This window comes from Schistocerca piceifrons, chromosome 1 (genome assembly GCF_021461385.2).
Source record: "Schistocerca piceifrons isolate TAMUIC-IGC-003096 chromosome 1, iqSchPice1.1, whole genome shotgun sequence".
Lineage (NCBI taxonomy): Eukaryota > Metazoa > Arthropoda > Insecta > Orthoptera > Acrididae > Schistocerca > Schistocerca piceifrons.
In genome coordinates, this window is record NC_060138.1 from 171,908,261 (window position 1) to 171,929,442 (window position 21,182).

Below are 21,182 nucleotides of genomic sequence, written 5' to 3' on the forward strand. Positions count from 1 at the left end.
GCAGGCGATCAGACAGGATGCTTACTTACGTGTCACCTGTCAGAATCATATCTAGACAGACCAGGAGTCCCTTATCACTCCACACCATTACAGAGTCTCCACCAGCTTGAACAGTCCCCTGACGATATGCAGCGTCCATGGATCATGAGGTTGTCTCCATACCCGTACACATCCATCCGCTTGACACAATTTAAAACAAGACTCATCTGACGGGCAACATGTTTCCAGTCATCAACAGTCCAATGTCGGTGTTAACGGGCCCAAGGGAGGTGTAACGGTTTTTGTTGTGCAGTCATCGAGGATACATGAGTGCGCTTTTGGCTCTGAAAGCCCATATTGATGGTCAGTTATCCAAATTGACAGTCACAATCACATTATTTATTTTGCCGCTAACCGGTTTCAACCCGCGATGGGGTCATCTTCAGGGCAATTTACACCATTTGGTCACTCGCTGGAGTCGTCACCCTGCCTGTGCACAGTTGGTAACTGTGCATAGTTACCAACCGTGCACAGGCAGGATGACAACTCCAGCGAGTGACCAAACAGTGTAAATTGCCCTGAAGATGACCCCCTCACAGGTTGAAACTGGTTGGCGGCAAAATAAATAATGCGATTGCGACTGTCATTTTGGACAATTGATTATAAGTAAATTAATCACTGTTATCTCCATACAATTATGTTGTCTAAAAACATATCAATGAGGTTTCATTGAATGGTTTACACGATGACACTTGTTGATGGCCCAGCATAGAAATTTGAAGGCAATTTGCAGAAGGGTTGCTCTTCTGTCATGTTGAATGATTCTCTTGAGACGTTGTTGGTCCCGATAATACAGGATCTTTTTCCAGCCACAGCGATGTCGGAGATCTGATGTTTTACCAGGTTCCCGATATTCTCAGTACACTAATGAAATGGTCGTATGGGAAAATCCCCGCTTCATCGTTACTTCTGAGATGCACCAACTAAATACCACATTCAAACTCAAATAAATCTTGATAACTTGCCACTGTAGCAGCAGTAACCAGTCTTACAACTGTGCCAGACACTTGTCTTATATAGGCATTGCTGACCGCTGTGCCACATTCTGCCTGTTTACGTATCTCTGTTTTTGAATATGCATGCCTATACCACTTTCTTTGGCACTTCAGTGTATAACTTGCCTTTCCAACTGTCAATGTTAGTATGAATGGATTAATTTAGGTCCTTCAATTCCATTGCTTGTGGGTCCCCAGCAATTCAAAATGAATATAATGATTCCAAATGCCTATGGTGGTACACTGTTAACAATTACAGAGGATGTAAAAGACAGTTCAATTTTTACTCCCCTTCATCACACATACAACATTTAAGAGCCATTTCATGCCATACATTCTGAAGTGCGAGGTGACTGCATTAAAATGCATATTTTGAATTCTGGAAGTGTTTCAGGAAGAGGAGGAAATGAGGGTTTTCAGTCTGGCGATAGTGTCAGTAAGAGTCTGTCAGATAATAGCCCTTGTTTTGTTACTTAAGCCAGTTTTTTTTTAATGATTTTGAGAAGAGTTGTGTGGTCAACTGAACCGTAAGTATTTTTGAAACCTGCAAAGGTCAAAGCTTTTTTTTACTTCTGTTTTATGTAGGAATACATTTAAGATTTGTGATTTGTTCAGCACTTGAATGTCCTTCCCTGAACCCTTCTTGGTACGCAACTAACTGTTTTTCTGCCTAATCCTACAGGTTTTTCAAAAGAACTGTGTGAGTTATTAAGAGAAGAACAGGGTCATGAGAGTCATTCAAGTCCATTGCCACATTTCCTATGAAGTGTAAAGATCAGTGTGGAGGACTAACCACATGGAAATTCGTTTCACAGACGTTATGGGTTTTCTAAGTTAGGTTATCAGTCACCTTGTTACCTGCATCCATTTTAGTCTTACTGGAGCCTAGGATAAACCTTTCCCAGTCTTTCCTTCTCATCCCATCCAATAAGTCTCCCCTGACCCGGGATTCTGGGCAACTTTCCTCAATCACACCATTCCTTTTCCCTTGTGTCTTTTCCTCCCCTTCAACCTTTCTGCCAGAAGAAACATCCAATGGCTCCGAAAGATTGCAAATTTCAATACCTTTATATGTGTGTTCTTCCACCAGTGCTTGACGAGTTCATTTTCTATACATCCAATTACATTCTATTTTCAATCTGTTCTAGGCAATCTTGGTCAAAAGCACATTTCACCCAGTGAGTTATATCTGTTGGTTTTTTAATGCTTTCTGCAGTTATTTCCATTTATCTGGAACTTGTAGCTCCAGGGTCTAGATGAATTTTCTAGTAGATCTGAACTTATCTGAATCAAACCAGTTATTTTTTTCTACTAGGCCCTCACAGTCTTCCTTAGAAGCAGTTTACCTTTCATCTTTCTGATATGGTGATCTAAGTTGAGACTTGCACTTCCCAGAACTTTGAAGTACTCTGTCTCATGTTGATCTCTTTTTCTATGGAAGGAATGTTGATCTCTTTTTCTATGGAAGGAAGCTCAGGTTACGGCTGGTTGAGGAAGGAAACTGGTAATGTCCTTTCAAAGGAACCATCTCGGCAGTCACCTTAAGCAATTTACAGCAACATAGAATACCTGAATCCGGATGGACAAACAGTGATTTGAAACACCACTCTTCTCAGTCTAGTGTCTTACTGCACACCATGTTGTTTGGTTTCTTTATACTTCATTCTTAATATTTGTTTGTTTCTTTCAATTTGCTGATTATATACTATTTCAGTTTTATTATAACTGATTCGCGGGTCTACTTTCCAAGTTGTTCTATCAACTTCTAGTTGCTGTTGAAGTTTATCCTCAGTTATGATGAACAACACAATGTCAACAATAAAATCAACTTACAGAACAAAAATCCACGTCAGCTGCTAGTAATTTTCTAAATTTATTCCATGCTGGTTTCAAATCTTAAGGCTTCTCATCTTCAGGTGCCACCAAATAATTATGAAATAATAAATGTGTGGCAGTTGGGCAAGTCATTGAGGATCACATCTATGACACGCAAACAGATGGGAGTGTAGTACCAGCAACTACAGCACCCACCTAGACAGCAGGACATGGAAATGACTCAAAATTGAGGTGGTTCAAATATTTTCCTTGAACATGTATTCCTTTCTTGCTTTTGCAGCTTGAGTTCTTATATCTTCCTCTGGGGCTACAGAGGTTAGTTTTGATAATATGGAATCTCTGTGCCTGACAGGCCTTCAGGTTCTGAATTTCACACACACAAAGTATAATGGGAGCTGTAGCAGTAATGTATATTTTCTTCAATATACTAAAAGACATTAAAATAAAGAAAGTATGGTGTTGTTTCAGTTTTGGGAGATTCTCCTTTTATCGCAGATATCAAGTTAACTAATTTTCAAAGTTACCCCTGTATCATTTTTTCCTTTAGCTTTAATCATTTCGATCAGAATATCATTACCTCCAGGTGTTTTTCCTTTCTCCATTCCTAACACATTTCACTTGGCATTATTTCAAGAGAATTATTTTTTTCCTCATTAAATAAAATCTGTTTTTGAGTCATCCCTTGACCTACTCAAATATTTAAAGATGTCTTCAAATTCTTGTCCCTTTTATGTGAAGTTAACATCTGTGCCATCTTCTTAACAACTGATATGTATCATCTTCTCAACATAACAATATCATGTAAAGGAAAGTTTCTGCTCACCACACACACACACACACACACACACACCCACACACACACACACACACACACACACACACACACAGATTTCAGTTGGCTGAGACTGCAGTCAAGTGTGTGTGTGTGTGTGTGTGTGTGTGTGTGTGTGTGTGTGTGTGTGTGTGTCTACACATCTATTGTTGATAAAGGCCTTAATGGCCAAAAGCTTTATTTGTGAGAGTCTCTTTGTTGTGCCTATCTGCAACTCAGCATCTCCACCAATGGTGAATAGCAACTTTCCTCTTCATAATCCTGTTACATTCCATCCTGGATTTTCCACTCTTTGATCTTCTCAAAGTAAGTATCTTTTGCTTTTCTGTTACTCTTACTGCATTTAATTATATCTCTAATCAAATTTTTTTGTGTATTTTCTTCTGTCTCTCTGATAGCATTTCTGAACAGGAGGAGAAGAGGAGGAGATTAGTGTTTAACGTCCCGTCGACAACGAGGTCATTAGAGACGGAGCGCAAGCTCGGGTTAGGGAAGGACGGGGAAGGAAATCGGCCATGCCCTTTGAAAGGAACCATCCCGGCTTTGCCTGAAACGATTTAGGGAAATTACGGAAAACCTAAATCAGGATGGCCAGAGACGGGATTGAACCGTCGTCCTCCCGAATGCGAGTCCAGTGTGCTAACCACTGCGCCACCTCGCTCGGTATTTCTGAACAGCTCTGTTTAATTCAGTATATTCTATAATATTGCTATTATCTCCTTCCTAAGCTCTTACTTCTCTTTGTTCCTATTATTACTGGTTTGAAACTTTCACTTTCTCTTCAATAGTCGTCTTGCTCCTTTCACATTTTTAAAAAATTTTCCATGTTAACAGAATCTTCCGTCAGTTCTTGGTAGAACAGCATTAGAATAAATGAAAACCACCAGTCTGCTTTTGTTCTGCAATATTACTTTTATTGTTAACCGGTTTTCGGCTTACAAGGGCATCTTCAGACTCTTACTGAGTATTATCACCAAACAAGTTACAATGTTTTGCAAACATTGTAATTTCTTTGGTGATAATACAACATTGCAAACATTGTAATTTCTTTGGTGATAATACTCAGTAAATGTCTGAAGATGGCCTTATAAGCTGAAAACTGGTTAAAAATAAAAGTAATATTGTAGTACAAAAGCAAACTGGTGCTTTTCATTTATTAAAAATTTTTCCCTCTTCATAACTGCAGTATCTTTTGCAGCATTCCAAGCACCTTTGTTAAATAATTACCCCTTTCATCTACATTGGCACAATCTTCATTATCTAAGTTGCTGAACTTCTTGTTTAATTTTATCTAATACACCTCCCTATTCCAAAATAAATTCTCATAATCTACATTTGGGCTGAGTTATTCGTCTTTGTGTTTATTTTTGTTTTGGAATTCGCTAGTCAATGAGCACATGAATTTCTAACATGATCTAAATTCCTGAACAATTTCCTGTGCATTTCTTAAATGTCCTTCACTGATGTGTTGTGTATATTATTTTGTAAACAGTTTTTTTCGCATTTACTCACTTCACCGCTTCTTTGGTTTTGTTAGAGTATACCAGTAAATGAATGGAGAAACATTACAAGACACACTAATAGCTTTCACTTTGCTACTGACACCGCTGCTCACTTGAGACCAGCAGTAGTAAAGTAGAAATTTATTTGCACCCTACAACAATAAAGGCGTTTAATGAGGCAGTAGATCAATTTCAACTTGACTCTGTGCAGAAACAGATAAACTCTTGAACACTGTTTCAGCCATTTAAAATAGTGGTCCTTTTCTTCGTTGTTTCCTATAGCTATTATCTGACTATTATAGTATATGTGGTTATTTGTATGTTCGTACAGGCATAGACTTCTTGCACCACTTTGTCTCACCTTAATGTTGCGCAGCATTAGAAAGTAGTTTACATCCAGCACTTAAACAGTGATAATTTAAAAGTATTTTATCCACAACAGATGCAGCTTAACTCCACAACTGTTCCTTTCTAGGGTGTGACTGGAAGCAGTTATTATTCTATACACTACTGAGATAATTTGTATCATGAATACCATATTTGCTGTTGGTAACCCTGTTAAACAGCAAAATTACATTACATGACACTTCAATTCAACAAATCAGCCTAAAAATAGTCAATCAATGGAAAGTCATTGTTGTTAAAAATTGATTATTTTTAAATAGATTTTTAATGAACCACTGCCTCAAAGCACCACATTTTGCAATTGATTTACATATTGCACAAACTCACACCAACAAAATTCTGCAAGAGAATCACTAACACTGTGTGTATTATTCAAAAGTCATACAAGTTGCAGTCAACAATTATATCGCACACTATGTTCACAGTTACAGCACACAATGAGAAGACTATCTTGCTTTTTAATTTGATGTATGACACTTTTATATTTTTCACATTGCATGTTTCAGTTTTCTTACATGGAAAACCAAATAGGAAAATGATTAAACTGCCATGAAATTAATCTCATTCTGCCATGAAATTAGTATAAAACTGACAACAAGCAGCCAATTAAAACCGTCTCTAATTTAGCAAAAGACCCAAAAATATCTTCATTGGAGGGATCATTCAATCAAAATCAAAACACACATACCTGGTCAGATATCTGGGGCTCTGGCAAGACAAGCTTGCTTCTCTTCTTTGCTGGCTCCTGATTTTGTAGCATAGCCACTGGTATGTCATTTTCTTTACGCTGTTTTAACTTCTGCTTGTCCTTTCGCCTTTCTCTCTGAAAATGCATAAAGAAATAAGTAAAGTCATATCATCCACAAAAAAGTGAAACCAGATATTTAATGTGATAAATCTTTACCTCTTCCTTTTCTGTTCGTAGTTCCCCGTCCAAGTGCTGCTGTCGTAATCGTGAAAAGTCTGGAGCTGCTGGATCTATTTCTTCTTTACTTGTGTCATAAAAGCCCGGAGCTGGGCGCTTTTCAAAAGGTATTTCTGCATTGTAATCAACACCGCGCTTTTTCTTCTTCCTTGCAGCCAGTTCAATGCCTGCTGCTCTCAGTTCCCTCCTTTTCTGCACACAAATAACATACCATGAAAACTCAACACAAGATAACGTCAAAATTACTAAAAGGTAAAACAAAATAAAAGATGGAAGTACCAACAAATATTATACTGACTATTTGCTGCTTATTAAATAAAGTTTCACTGTTTTCATTCAATGAAGCACATATTCCCCTTCATTTCTTTGTTGCTTGTGATACTTGTTTGCTTATAATACAACACTGGTTTCAGTTGTCAGTAGCAGTTTTCCACACTCCCAATATAGCTTTCAATTTTTTAGCAGGTCAGAGCATTTTGGCAAATTATTCTCTCTCTTTTCACTGTCTTGTCATATTTATATTCGTAGTACAAGGGTGTGCCGAAAAGTAATGCCTCCAAACTTTTTATGTGAAAACTCAAAACTTTTAAAATAAAAGAAACTTTATTAGCATTCTTCATCTTCATGTCAACATATTTAGTTCTCAACAGTCACCCAAGTGATGAACGTATTTCCTCCAACAACAGACCAGTTTGTTGATATCACCACTATGGAATGTTTGGCTTTGTTGACAGAGACATAACCTCACCTCTGCTTGCATCACTTCATGAGGTTGTTCTTGAAGTTTGGGAAACAGATGAAAATCAGATGGGGCCAAGTTGGGGCAGTATGGAGGATGCTCAATGACAGTGAACCCAAGACATCGAACTGTTGCAGATGCCACAGTGCTCGTGTGTGGTCTGCCATTGTCACATTGAAGGATAGGGTGCTCCATGTGTGGACAAAATCTTTGAATTGTTCTTTCAGTTTTCTGAGAGTGTCACAGTACCTTGCAGAGTTGATAGTGCTACCAAACCTTGAACATCCAAGAATACTGTGTGCATGAATTTGCTTACTGGTGGCATGCTGGTGATCTTTGTGGCGGAATTCCATTCATGCTCTGTTGTTTTCAAGGTCAAAATGGTTAATCCAGCTTTCATCATCTGTCACATGTTGCTAAGGGACCCACCACCCTCACACTCACAATACAAAAGAATTTGTTGACAGATGTCCAAGTCTCCTCCGTTTCATGTCAGGAGTGAGCATTTAAGACACCCACCATGCATACCATTTTCTGAACCGCAGTTCTGCAATGATGGCTTGCACATGCTCTCACGATATGTCACATTTACCAGTGTGTGTGTGTTATCCAAAGATTTTCTGTGATGATTTGATCAAAAAGAGTCTGATAAAGTCTTGTCGGCTAACGTAGGTGATCTTCCTCTCTGTCACATACACTGAGATTAGCACCACTGTTTTCGTCATAATGAGCATGTACAACCCAATGTCACACATTTCTGTTGTCATCACTGTCTACAGTTTTCATTGTTATATTGATTTCAATTGGAGGCAATCGATTTACAATTTGTTGTTTCTCATGCAGTGACATAGTTATGTTACACACTGCCATGTTAGATACTACAATTCGGAGCCCTCTAGCAGCAGAGCGTTGCAACTTGTGTCAGCAGGAAAGTCGCCCGAGTAATATGCATTGCAAGTGATATCTCAACCGATACAAAGAGCAGAATAAAAAATCTAGAGACGTTACTTTTCAGCACACCCTCATAGATAAAGGAAAAAATGCACAAAATAAAAAAATTAGAATGACCTACTCAAAACTATACAAATGTAACACTTTTTTCTTTGCTGACAAGTTTTCCTGCTGTGAGTGAGACAACATTTTACCCAAGAACTCCAGTTTCTTTATCATTAAGCAATGTTTCAAACAGAAAATTAGTTTTCAACAACCTGAGATGTGACTGTGTTTGCACATAATTTTCTTGCCTAGATCATAAGCTTATATAATGTGTTCGTCAGGTACTTACCATATCTTTTAAGTTATAGATGTTTTAAGAAACTTTGTGCACAAAATTTTAGTGTTATCGCTCGTGTGGCCAAACTGTTTTTTACACTGTAAGAAACAAATCTTCAATTGGGTAAAAAAAGGGGATTTCGTGAAAAACAAAACTATTTTTTGTAATTTATTTGTCTTTATTATATTTTAATGAAGAATGTGTAAGTTTTAATATGCTTTTGTTTGATTTTACACATTAAAAAAATCAATGCTGTTATAAAAATAGTTGAAAAAAGTCATGAATTCACTTTCTATCAAATTCAGGGTACACTTATTTTGTACATCAGTCCATTTTAATACCATCTGTGAAAAATACCTTTCTATGAAGTATTGGATCTAGCGATACTGAAAAAAATGGTAAGATGTGAAAAATGTTACAGGTTTCATTCTCGGAAAAGCCTTCCATGATTTTCTTCCATTTCCTAATCGCACCTTTATTTTTGTCATCAACAGACCAGGCCATGTCCAAGCTTCTTTCGATTATTTGAAATTCTTCATATAAGGAGTTCACATTTAGAGGACTAATCTTTAAAAAGTTCCGCAGCTCTTTTAAAATGGTCATATCTTATTTGTGATTTTAAGTTTGAAAACAACATCTTGGAAAGGATGTTGCCTTCTCAAAAATCATATCTTGGTAACAAATATCCTACAAAATTGGTGTAGAACAGTAGAAAATCATTCTGAAGACATTGTTTTGCTTTAGTGCTTAATTTGTCCAATATTTATCTTCTTTTACTTCCAAAAAATCTGTCTTTTCATCTTTGCTCAATCTTTTGGCAAATCCTGTGCATTTCAGCATGAATCTCAACAACAATCTGATTCAATCTTCTTCATTGCTGTATCTACTGAACAGATTACATTATGCACAAGTGACAAATATGCCAAAGTTTTTTCTCTCTTCTTCTTCTTCTTCTTCTTCTTCTGCTTCACATGTGATTATCTTATCTAATAGACGAGGACATTCACTGCAGAATTCCAGAAAATGAGATTTTAGTGCAGGCCATACTAATACTCTTTTGACAGCAGAACCAAGAGATAAAAATTTCATGGAAACATCTTCTATTATTTCTTTCCATTGCATCTCATTCACTTCAAATTAAAGTTGCAAGTCCACTCTTCGTTTAACAGCCCTACTGAAGTGACTGTATATTTTCAGTATCAAACTTTCTACGTCCGCATCCAGTTTATTAGTACTGTCTTTTGCAGCATCACTTTCAGCTAAAAAAGGCGTATAAATGGAATGGTTTCTGCCGAAGTTTACATTACTGTCATAAGTAGCGAATGCTGGAACTTTATTTAAATACAATCCATTCTTCTCCAATACGTCTATTAATAACTTCAAAACTTGATATGCACATTCCACAAATCCCAGCAGATGGTTTACAAACTCAGTATCATACTCAAATAATCATAAGCAAATTGGTAACTTTTTTATTTATTTATTTTTTTAATTACTTGCATCAGTCACTACAGAAAAGTATAGATTTTTTCCTTGGATGATCTGTAAAATATTTTTAGCAGATTTTTTAACCAATACTTTGCATACAGTGGCTTCCACTTTTGTTTTTCTTCAGCTAACACTTTGAGCAAATTTTTAATAAATGCAGATATGTGGTATAGAATGTGTAAACAATCCCTACTATTGTAACTAAGAGAATGCTTTATCATGTGATAAACAGATGCGAGTTCTCCAGCATTAATCTTATATGTCTCTGAGCCAGATGGTTCAGGCTTCAAGAAATATTTGGAGAAGGTACTCGATGCTGTACTGCTAACAACAGACATGTGAGATTTAATAAATGCATGTTGTTTTACATCAGCAAAGCCTCCATGAGAACACGAGAAATCTATACTGCACTGGAGACAGTACACCTTCTATAAGTTTTCTTTTACTTGTCTTAACCAGGACTACTTCCCCAGTTCAGATTATACTGAAGAAGCCTTTTGACTTTCTTAGAAGGTATTCCACCACTTCTAGGTGAATTATCAGTGTCACTGTCACTTAAATCATTCATTTTGTCTATAGTTTTAGAAATAAATCAGAAGTGTAACACATTCAACGTTCAGCAGTTCTTGAAAAACAATAAATGACATTCAAAACAATCAAGATTGGAACTAAAAAATCTTTCTAGTATTTGTTAACACACCTTGACATAGCATTTAAACAAGTTATCAAATGAATGAAAATGTTAAACACATGATTGTAGAAAGAAAGTGAGAAAGATAATTTACAAATAGAAGAATGTAAAATAAACAGACACATGGGAACAGAGTTGCATGGCCCACGAGAGGGTGGGAAGCAGTGAATAACGGCCCTTGTCTGGCGTTTTCATAGACATAGCCACTGAGCTAGTCGTCTCTTCGTGCGACATCTGCATAGATAACAGGTACTTGCCAGCTGTAGCATGAAAGTTTTTGTAACAATAACCGAACAACGTTGAAATATGGGACAGAGCCTGTCCCGGTGGGACACCTAAAATTATTTCGGAATATGAGATGTCTGGCAATACTAGTTAACCCCCTTTCTGAAACCTGAACCAGATAAAATTTGCTTTTCTTCAGCAATAACATATGAAGTACTGTGTTATAATGAGGAAAAAGTCAAAAACAACACAGTAATCAAAAAATTCTAGTACAATACAAAAGAATTATGTATTACACATGAAGAAATGGATGGAAAACGTACAAAAACTCCTATAACACAGTCGTTAAAAAGACTATAGTAACAGAAGAGAGAGAGGGATACAACAGTATTTATCTTACCTGTAAAGCAGCTAACCTTCTTGCTTCCTCCAACTGCTTTTCTCTTGCTTTCCTCTTTGCTTTCTTTCCTTGAGTGTTTGCAAGACGTGCTCTAGCTTCAGATAACATTTCCAGTTCTGCAAAAAAAATAACATAGTAATAGCAATAAGACTTATTTTGATAAGATACAATTCACAATGACAAACACACAAGTACATAGAATTACATTTCATATAAAACATTACATATAAAACCATTATTACAACTGTTATTTTATAAACAGTATCAGAGTTATTAAATAATTTATTTCTTGCAAAACCAATGTTTTGTTAAACAGAGAAAGGAGAGACTAATCAACACATGTGAAGCCTTTGAACTGAAATTGCTGTCAACACATTTTGTGGTATATCTTAAGAAGAAGAAGAAGAAGAAGAAGAAGAAGAAGAAAACTTAGAGATCTTCAAATTTTTATCTTAGAGAATTTCAAATAGACCATATAGTCAACTCAAAGAGAAATCAAAAAGAAATTTTGAACATAAAAGTAAAAAAAATGAGTCTTCAATTCTGATTGCCAACTCTTGTTAATTAAGTTTAAATTCCAACCAAATAGTAACAAACCAAGTATTAGTAGAAATCCAAGAATTAATCCAGAATAAACAAAATTCAAACATCTTCCAAATAAACATTTTCAGACAAGATTCTTTCAGTTGGCCGTAAGTTAAAACTTACTCTCTCACAAGCTTCCCAAATTAGTACTGCTTCACCCCAAGGAGACATAAACATAAGTGCTGGAATTACATCTGTGACAAGGCCACAGAGCACAGAATTAGAGCCTGGAAAGATTGGAATGCCCATAAAACCACATAAAATGACATTAATTCACTAAAATCCAGAAACAGACTTATAATCATTCAATCTGCAAAATGACATTAGGATAAAACCAGACTAGCAGAAACAGAACAAGAATTCACGAAAAATATCGTAGTATTTCCATAGAATTTTTAGAAAAGAAATATCAGCACATTAGGCATCCAGCCTTTGTTTTAGACAGCCAAAATAAAGAGAATTGTATATTCTTAGCAAACTACTTTAAAGTTCTTTTAAACAGTGAATCTCCCATAATTGAATTCACATTTGAAATGCCTGAGTTAAACACAGAACCCCCAGCAATAAAAGAAATTGAAAAAGCAACATGTCAACTTCAAAGCACTAAAGTTTCACAGAAAGAAGGAGAAAGACAAGACAGTCAAACAAACAAACATTAGCTGCTACCAGCTCAAAAGTTAAATTCCAAGGCAATTTGTTTGAATCTTTTGATACAAAAACATAGGGGAACAGGAAGATGTATTATCCCATTTACTGTTCAGCCTTGTATTAGAAAAAGTAATAAGGACATGGGAAAGAGAAGTAAAATGAATAACCATAGGCAGACTACGTAAAACTAAAACATATTTATGATCTGGTGATCTTTTCAGACAACACAGAAGAAGCTATTAATTTCCTTGAAAAACTGCATGAAATAGCAGCTAAAAGTAGATTGAAAATTTCTTATGAAAAATCCCAGTACATGGAAGGTTCTTCTCAATACATAAATGGACAACCCATGTTCACACAGTTTGGCAAAATATCTCAAGTATTCAAATTTAAAAACCTAGGAGAAATCACCCACTTTCTGGATTAAAACGTGAAGCAAACAGAGAGAGAAGCATTAAATCAAAAAAAAGCTTATCAGGAGGAGGGGGGGAGGGGGGGGCAGAAAAATGGTCAATATTCAAGCGTACAAGAGGAATAATCATTTGAAGCAAAAAAGTCTGGTAAATACAGACTCTACAATTCATAGCTTAAGAGCTAAGAGCACTTGCTAAGTAGAGGAAATATGTTTTACAGTAGTGAAGATGAACAGGTGCTCACAGCTCTTACGGTATGCAATTTGAAGCATATGTTGACTGGACATTTTTTCTTGTTTTGGTTCATACTATCACCTCACAATGTACAGCGAGCAAAGAGCTTGTAATAGAAGATATTTGTTTCACAGTGTTGAAGATGTACAAGTGTTCATGGCTCTTAAGGAAGCTGAAGTGTCATATGCATTGCACACTGTAAATACTGGAGACAGATTGTTGATTGGCTCTGAGCACTATGGGATTTAACATCTGAGGTCATCAGTCCCCTAGAACTTAGAACTACTTAAACGTAACTAACCTAAGGGCATCACACACATCCATGCCTGAGGCAGGATTCGAACCTGCGACCATAGCGGTCACACGATTCCAGACTGAAGCGCCTAGAACGGCTCAGCCACACCAGCCAGCAGACAGATTGTTGACTAAAGTACAATGAGTTATATCAAAATTTGGAGAAAATCTTGAACAATTTGAGGAAAAGAAGATTAAATTTTACGGCAAGTTGTCAGAATGAACAATAACAGGCCAGTGAAAAGGATTCTCAACCTTGTCCTTTCAATGAAAGTTAAAAACAACTGGATGCTTAAAACTGGAAAAAATCTTCAGGAAATAGGAACTACAAACAATATTTACAGGGCAGAGCTGCATTCACAACTTTAATTGATGACCATCAGCTTAAAGTTGAACTAAGTGTTACATCTGAATGAACATGGATAGAAGAACATAAGAAAAACCACTATTAGCAGATGATAAAATAATGGGAAAGGGCTAGTGGGGGCGAGGAGTAAAGGTAGCAACTACTGTATATGTGAATACATACAAATGCCAACATTACCAAACTTTAACACAAATTCTTCTTCACAGCAAACAGATTACAAATACATACATATACACATGCACAATTACATTGTCCTGGCAGACCACATTGGGCTGGCACTGCAAGTATAGTGGGAAAGTGCAGAAAGGAAGTGAGGGTGAGACATGAACACTGGGTAGAAAGAGCAGTAAGTGCACAGAATACAAATGTACCATTGGTGAGCTCATTCTCGCCACAGTCAGGAAGAGTAGTGCACAATGTACAATAACACGGACTGGATTGGGAGGCAGAGAGATAACAGAGGAAAAGGGAGACTGAGCACTAGAAGGTGCAAGAGTGCAATGAATGAAGTTAAGGCAGAGAGATAACAGAGGAAGAGGGAAACTGAGCACTAGAAGGTGCAAGAGCACAATGAATGAAGTTAGAATCGTGAGACAGGGGTGGATATGACTGTGAGGCAGAGACTGACGCCAAGAGGATTATGACGTTGAATGATCTGTCCGATCTCTAAAATTAAGAGAGGGTGGTTGGTGTTGGGGGAAAGAATGCAGATGGCACAGGTTGTAAAGCAGCCACTAAAATTGAGCATGCTGTGTTCAGCAGCATGTCCCATCACTGGATGGTCAGTAATGTTCTTGGCCACAGTTTGTCAATGGACTGCAGATTGGTGGTTAAGTCCACACAAAATGCTGCACAGACGTTACAGCAGAGCATACCAGGTCTGTTTAAAAAACTTCAGAACATTTGTAATTTTGTGCCAATGGTATGTTGGAGAGAAATGCAGTTGATATACCTGCACAGGCCTGTGTTTAATGTGCTGGAAGTTTCGCTGTTGTATGTTAGCTGTTGTTCAGTGCTGTATTGACTAGAGCGTTGTGTTGCACAGTTTGCGGATTTTGACATGGCAGACTTAGAGGTCCAACACATCTACATTAAATTTTGCATGAAACTCAAGGAAACCTTTACAGAGACACACCAAATGATGCAGAAAGCCTACGGTGATGAGTGTTACAAGCGGTTCACACAGTTTAAAAAGGCCAGACTGAAGTTAAACATAACCCTCACTCAGCACACCTTCTGACGCCTACCTATTGCGCTCATGTCAGGAACATCAATGATATTGTGTGTGCCAGGCAAAGACTGATAGTTCAAGAGATAGCAGAAGAACATAACATTTCAGTTGGATCATGTCATGAAATCCTGACTCAGCATCTTCGTACGCATCATGTTGCCGCCAAGTTTGGCCCACGGCTCATGAGTCGAGACAAGAAAGACTTTCGCCTTGCATTCTGTGAAGAGCTTTTGGATCATGCAAATGAGAATGACATATTCCTTAAGGGAATCATAACTGGTGATGAAATTTGGGTCTACAATTATGATGTTGAGACTATTGTTTAATTTCAGAATGGGTCAGGAAAAATTATCCAAACCCAAAAAAAAGCTCATTACAGCAGGTCAAATGTTAAAGCCATGCTGACAGTTTTCTTTAATTTTGAAGGATTAGTTCATCATGAATTCGTGCCACAGGGACATAACTGTTAATTAATGGTACTATTGGGACATGTTACAATGACTGCAAGAAAATGTGGGAAGGAAGCAGCCTGAAATGTAACGAGACAATTCATGGTTCTTTCATCATGATAATGCATCCACATATTCATTTCTGTTGGTGTGTGACTGACTGCACAAAAAATGAAACCACTGTGCTGCCTCATCCTCTGTGCCCTCCAGACCTGGCCTCCGCGGACTTTTTTTATATGTCCATAATTGAAAACCCCACTGAAAGGACGAAATAAAAAAGCTTTGCAGACTGCACTTCACATGACCCATCAAGAGGTGTACCAGGACTGCTTCTGGAAGTGGAAACGGCATTGGGAGTGGCGTATCAATTGTGGAGGAGAGTATTTCAAAGAAGAGCACACACAATAAGTAAAAGGCAAGCACAGGAAAATTTTGTGGGCAATGTTCCAAAATTTTTGAACAGATCTTGTATGATATGACTGTTTGCAGAGACGGCCCAGCCTGTGACCACAATAGAGAAGAATGTGCTGGTTGTTTGAGTTGGACAGGTCTTGTACCTGGGTATTTTATAGTGATATGACACATGCAGCAACGGGCATCCAAATCTTTCCGGCAGACCCTGGTTTTCTCATCCTATCAGCAGAGAAAGGATCCGCCACTCTTATGAAGATGTGCAGTGATTACCAGACGGCAGGACTAATTGTCCAACACTGCCTACAAATGCTACACAGGGATCCCATCCCATAAGCTCAACACAATCTCCAAACCCGTTTGGAATTCTTACGCCTATCACATAATCTCTCCCCCTATCTGCCTTCTTGCACTAATTACTACCAACACATCCATCTTCTTTGTCGTCCCCAAAATCCATAAACCTAGGAATTCCCAGACCTACGATATTTCTGAATGGCGGCAAAAACTTAATAGTGGCACCCCCCACCTCATCAAGCATTTGAGATAGGACACCAAAATTTTATAACAAAATCAATTTTTCAAAAATATGATCATTTTGTATGTTCTTCTTTCAGAAGAGTTTGATGTATAAAACATATATGTTCGAGGACATGTAAGATGTTATCTGGTCTTATGGGTGCCAAAGTGCAGTGTCACATCTCTTCGCACAGCATTCTTCTATCACACATCACTAAATTTTGCTCCATGAAATTCAAATGTGTATATTTTGTAATGGAAGCCATCAAACCTATATTCACAACAGTGGAAATTAAAATGTCCTGTGGTGCCTCTCCTACTCCTAGTTGGCTGGTTTGACATCCCATCCCTTAAATAAAAACACTCACATGTAATATGAAAATTTGATCTCTTTCTTGCCTATTAGCTAATAGCTTTCTCTTCTGTGTGACATAAAATTAAATATAGGAGACATAAAATCAGTACAGACAAAAGACAAGCAAGATAGTACACATTTCTTCAATCCTAAGGTAATGGAATTTTTTTCTCTCTAATCTTCCTACAGCTTTATACGAGTGCTTTCCTTTCTGTGAAAGAATCTATTACCTCATTAAAGTTCATCAAACGTTTTGTTACTGAAAAACCAAAATGTCATTGTCTAATACTAAAAAGCTGCTAATATGAGTAGTACCCACAACTGGTGTGGCTTCTCAATTTAATTACATCTATTTTGTCACTGTCTGCTGAGTAAAACGAAACAGGTCTATCTAATATTGCAGCAGTTATAGCAGTGAGACTGTTTTGACACAAATTGTTATTTTTATCTACCTCATTTACATAAATAACACGACAAGATATAATTCATGAAGTACCAATATCAAATGCTTATTATACCTACTACAATTAAAAAGTTTTATGTTAGGAAATTGTTTCACATTTCATTAATACACTCCAGTTTCTCAAGCATGATATCAAAAAGTAATAATACAAAATTTTTATACAAATTCGGAATCGTCATATTCTTCCACATAATTTGTGTGATGTTCCTGTTTCTCCTCTTTCCTCCTTCTGACAAACAATCTTGTCATTACTAATTCTGTAACTATTCCTGCCATTGTCAAAACTTATTCTCCAGTTAACTTCACTAACTCTGCCAGAAACACCAGCTTAGTTATCCCACATTTATTATCTGCTTGGGCATTGTTAAGTGTACAAACAACACATTTTCTGCGTGGTTCCGAGAATAGAACTTAAGCAATCGCTGACCGGGGACTGTACAGCTGGCGCTTAATTGTGTAGCAATCTGGCAAAAACTTTTTGTCAAAATTTCATTTTCTTGGGTACACCGAGAAGATTAATATGTAATCTTTCTTGCCTGTTATTAATGTTAATCATTTATTTCCACTCTGGTAGCCTGAATTTATGGATTTCGCTAATAATTGTAACAACACTAGTCATTTGCACACAAACAAACACTGACTGGCATTTGCCAGTTCGGGTTTATTCGGCTGAACTCATATAGCCTGGTCACCTTTTGTCTGCGGGAAAGGTTTTTTATTTCTGGATGTGTCACGGATATCCCTGGCAGAGACATTACATCCACTATGCACGCATTCCAAAATCAACTTATGATTCACTCAGAAATCAATTTAGAATGTGTTCAAAAACCAACAGGGATGCATTTCAAAATCATATGAATAAATGATAGACCAACATGCACTGGATTTTAGGCATGAATTTAGCACCCCCTGCAATTGTGACCAGGACAGATACTGCAGTTTTCCCCCTCTTAGATCCAAGCCTGGGCATTCCAGATGCCTCGCTGCAGCTGGTTATTGCACTCACGCTGAAAGAATCTTGGTCCTTGTTGAACAGTTATGTCTCCCCATTGTTCACAGCCCAAGCTTGCTATATCACAGTTATAAACCACTCCCTCCACTGCCTCTGAAACCATCCCCATTACCAATTGGATTGCTTCTTGTCTCTGGTGATGGCATCTCCCAATACACACTAACATTCCCCATGTCGATGGGCTTGCTGCTGCAGAACACTACCTCTCCGTACATCCTGCCGATCCCAAACCCACCACCCCACTACTCACTTAAACACCTGACAAACTACATCCTTATGCAAAACTACATGGTGTGTCTCAAAAGACGCACAACAGGGGTCCGCAGGTCCCGTGGCACAGCCACCGGTCACTGCCACCGCATCCGCAGGCCACCGCCACGCCTGGCTCTCAGACACTTATCTGCCATATGCAGCTGTTTGCTTGCTTTCCCGGAGTTATGCATAAACAATGTTGCCATCTGATTAACTTAAACTTACATTTATTTACAGCAGATGCTCAAAATTTGTCCCTCTAACATATCCTGAACACATTAGCAAACAATCAACAAATTTTGGCTGCCGAAATCTGGGAAATTACTGGCCAAACCTTGCCTTCCGTCTCTTCATGCATGTGGTGATTGGTTGCATACACCTTACCTTTTTAACATTCCCTCAACATAAAAATAACACGGATTTAGATCTGGAGAATGAGGAGGCCAGTCAACTATCCTATAATCAGAAACACTTTATACTGCTGTCATAGAGGCATTGGAGATGTGTGGTCTTGCACTGTCACATATGAAATAACCATACATCATTTTGTTAGGCATTAGGTCTCAAAAAAAAAAAAAAAAAAAAAAAAAAAAAAAAAAAAAAAAAAAAAAAAAAAAAAAAAAAAAAAGGATGCAGTATATTGCTCACATACCTGTCAGAGCATATTGTTTAATTTGTCTTGCACTAATTGCACACCACGCCCATTTTCACATCATGCAGATTTTTGGAGCTCCAACGTCAATTGTTCTGAAAATTTATGTACCCTGACAAATGCAGTCATGCTTAACCAGAAAAAAAGCATCTCAGGATCAAGTTCCCCATTGTGCACAGACTGTAACAGCCAGCTGCAATAAGGATGTCGAGCAACAGTATCCGAATTCCCCAGTTGATGCACTACCTTTATTTTGTATGGCTTCAATTTCAGTTTGTGCACAGCTATGAGCACATGCTATTGACACACCAGTCTGAAGTACCAAATGGCGCAGAGATTTTCTCGCTTCTTTCTAAGGCCTCTCCTATCTCATCTAACTTATTTTCAGTTAAACACTAGATTCTCTAGGACTTAGTTTGTGTAACACAGATCCAGCCCCTTGGAATTTCTTCACTAACCTGCATGTTGTCAAATCATTGGGAACATGCACACCAGTACATTTTCATATGAGTTTAAGCCGACATTCCACATACAATTCTGTTTTTGCATAGTTCAACACAAGAAACACTTGTTGATCCTTAATGTATACAATACTGGATGGAAACTCGACAGGAAACTCAAAACAAAACACCTGTACACTCAGTCGCACAGTATACACAACACTCACAATGACGTTCCTGTCCGATGACTGGGCCCAGCGACATAAGGGAAAGGAAAGCCCCAGACTCGGCGCACTTGCAATAATGATGTCTAGCAACAATATTTAAAGCAATTAAACCTGACAAAAAAAACTCAAAAGAAAACACCAGTACACTCAGTCGCACAGTGCAGAGGGCACGTGCGAAGTAATGGTGTCTGAGAACTATGCTTAGCGACAACCAGCAGATGCAGCGGCAACAGCCAGCAAACATGCCGCACGACCGCAGACCCCACCAGGGCACCTTTTGTGAGACACCCTGTACATCTCCCTTGAGGGGAAGACATACAAAAAAATTTCACAGTGCAGCCTTGGACACACTCTTATGCCAGTTTGTTTATAGGCTATCTCGAATAAATGTTCCTAGCCACTTAAAGGCCCACACATCTTGTATAGTTCCTGTTTATTTATGATTCTTTTATGATAAGGACCTAGGGCCAAGACACTTCTTTCTTCCACAGTCTCAACAACTCTGCTATCCACTTCACTTGATCCTCCTCAGCCCAGAATGTCATCTTTTTGGCGGTTGACCTCCACTTCTCTGATTGCTCCATTAAAATCTCTATCCATATCAAATCCACTCAGCATCATACCAGCATTTTGATAACTTGCATGCCTTCCAGACTAAAAAGTCTATCCATTATAGTCTTGTTACCCATGGAACAGCACATCTGCAGTAACGTATAACCCCTTGCCCAGTATCCTGAAGGTCTTATTAATGCCTTCACAGACAGGTATTACACACACATCCCCTCCTCACATACTGATTTCCTTACAAACTTTTAAATCGTTTTAAATAAAATATAAGATTGGACAGAAAACTAAGATAAATTTCTGTGAACCACCGTGAAATTTTGTTAAGTGGCACAACTGAAGATAGGTGTGGTTTTTGTAACAGTTCTGTTCAAACTTTGAAACAAGTGAAATGGCAGCTGTTTTAATTTACTGGTGTTATACATTTCCCTGAAATCAGAATTGTGCATTAATAAATATTTTCATCCAAGAAAAATAGACTGCTGCCTGACTATAAAGTGTATTACAAGAAACTCATGTGAACTTTTACCTGCACTCAATATTATGTACTGCTAAATAAATTAATTTAATGTGAGAACCGTAAATCAGACACATTCAGGATGCATTGTTGAGCTTGCTTCTCAAGAAATAGTTGATAAAATTCATGTTCTCAGTGTATATCATTGCATTCAGATTTGAGAGACCGATGAGATGATGAGTGTCTCATATAAATATTT

The 21,182-nt window shown here is 37.7% G+C and overlaps 1 protein-coding gene across 1 annotated transcript in view; it reads right to left on the reverse strand.

Moving 5' to 3' along the window:
* Window positions 1-21,182, reverse strand: part of LOC124798045 (cell division cycle 5-like protein) — a 98,345-nt gene that overhangs the window by 40,818 nt on the left and 36,345 nt on the right. Inside the window, exons 4-6 of the mRNA XM_047261270.1 lie at window positions 11,351-11,466; window positions 6,514-6,726; window positions 6,298-6,432 (exon numbers count right to left, since the gene is read on the reverse strand). Of these exons, the coding sequence (XP_047117226.1) occupies window positions 6,298-6,432; window positions 6,514-6,726; window positions 11,351-11,466 (464 nt within the window). The remainder of the gene's footprint in view (window positions 1-6,297; window positions 6,433-6,513; window positions 6,727-11,350; window positions 11,467-21,182) is intronic.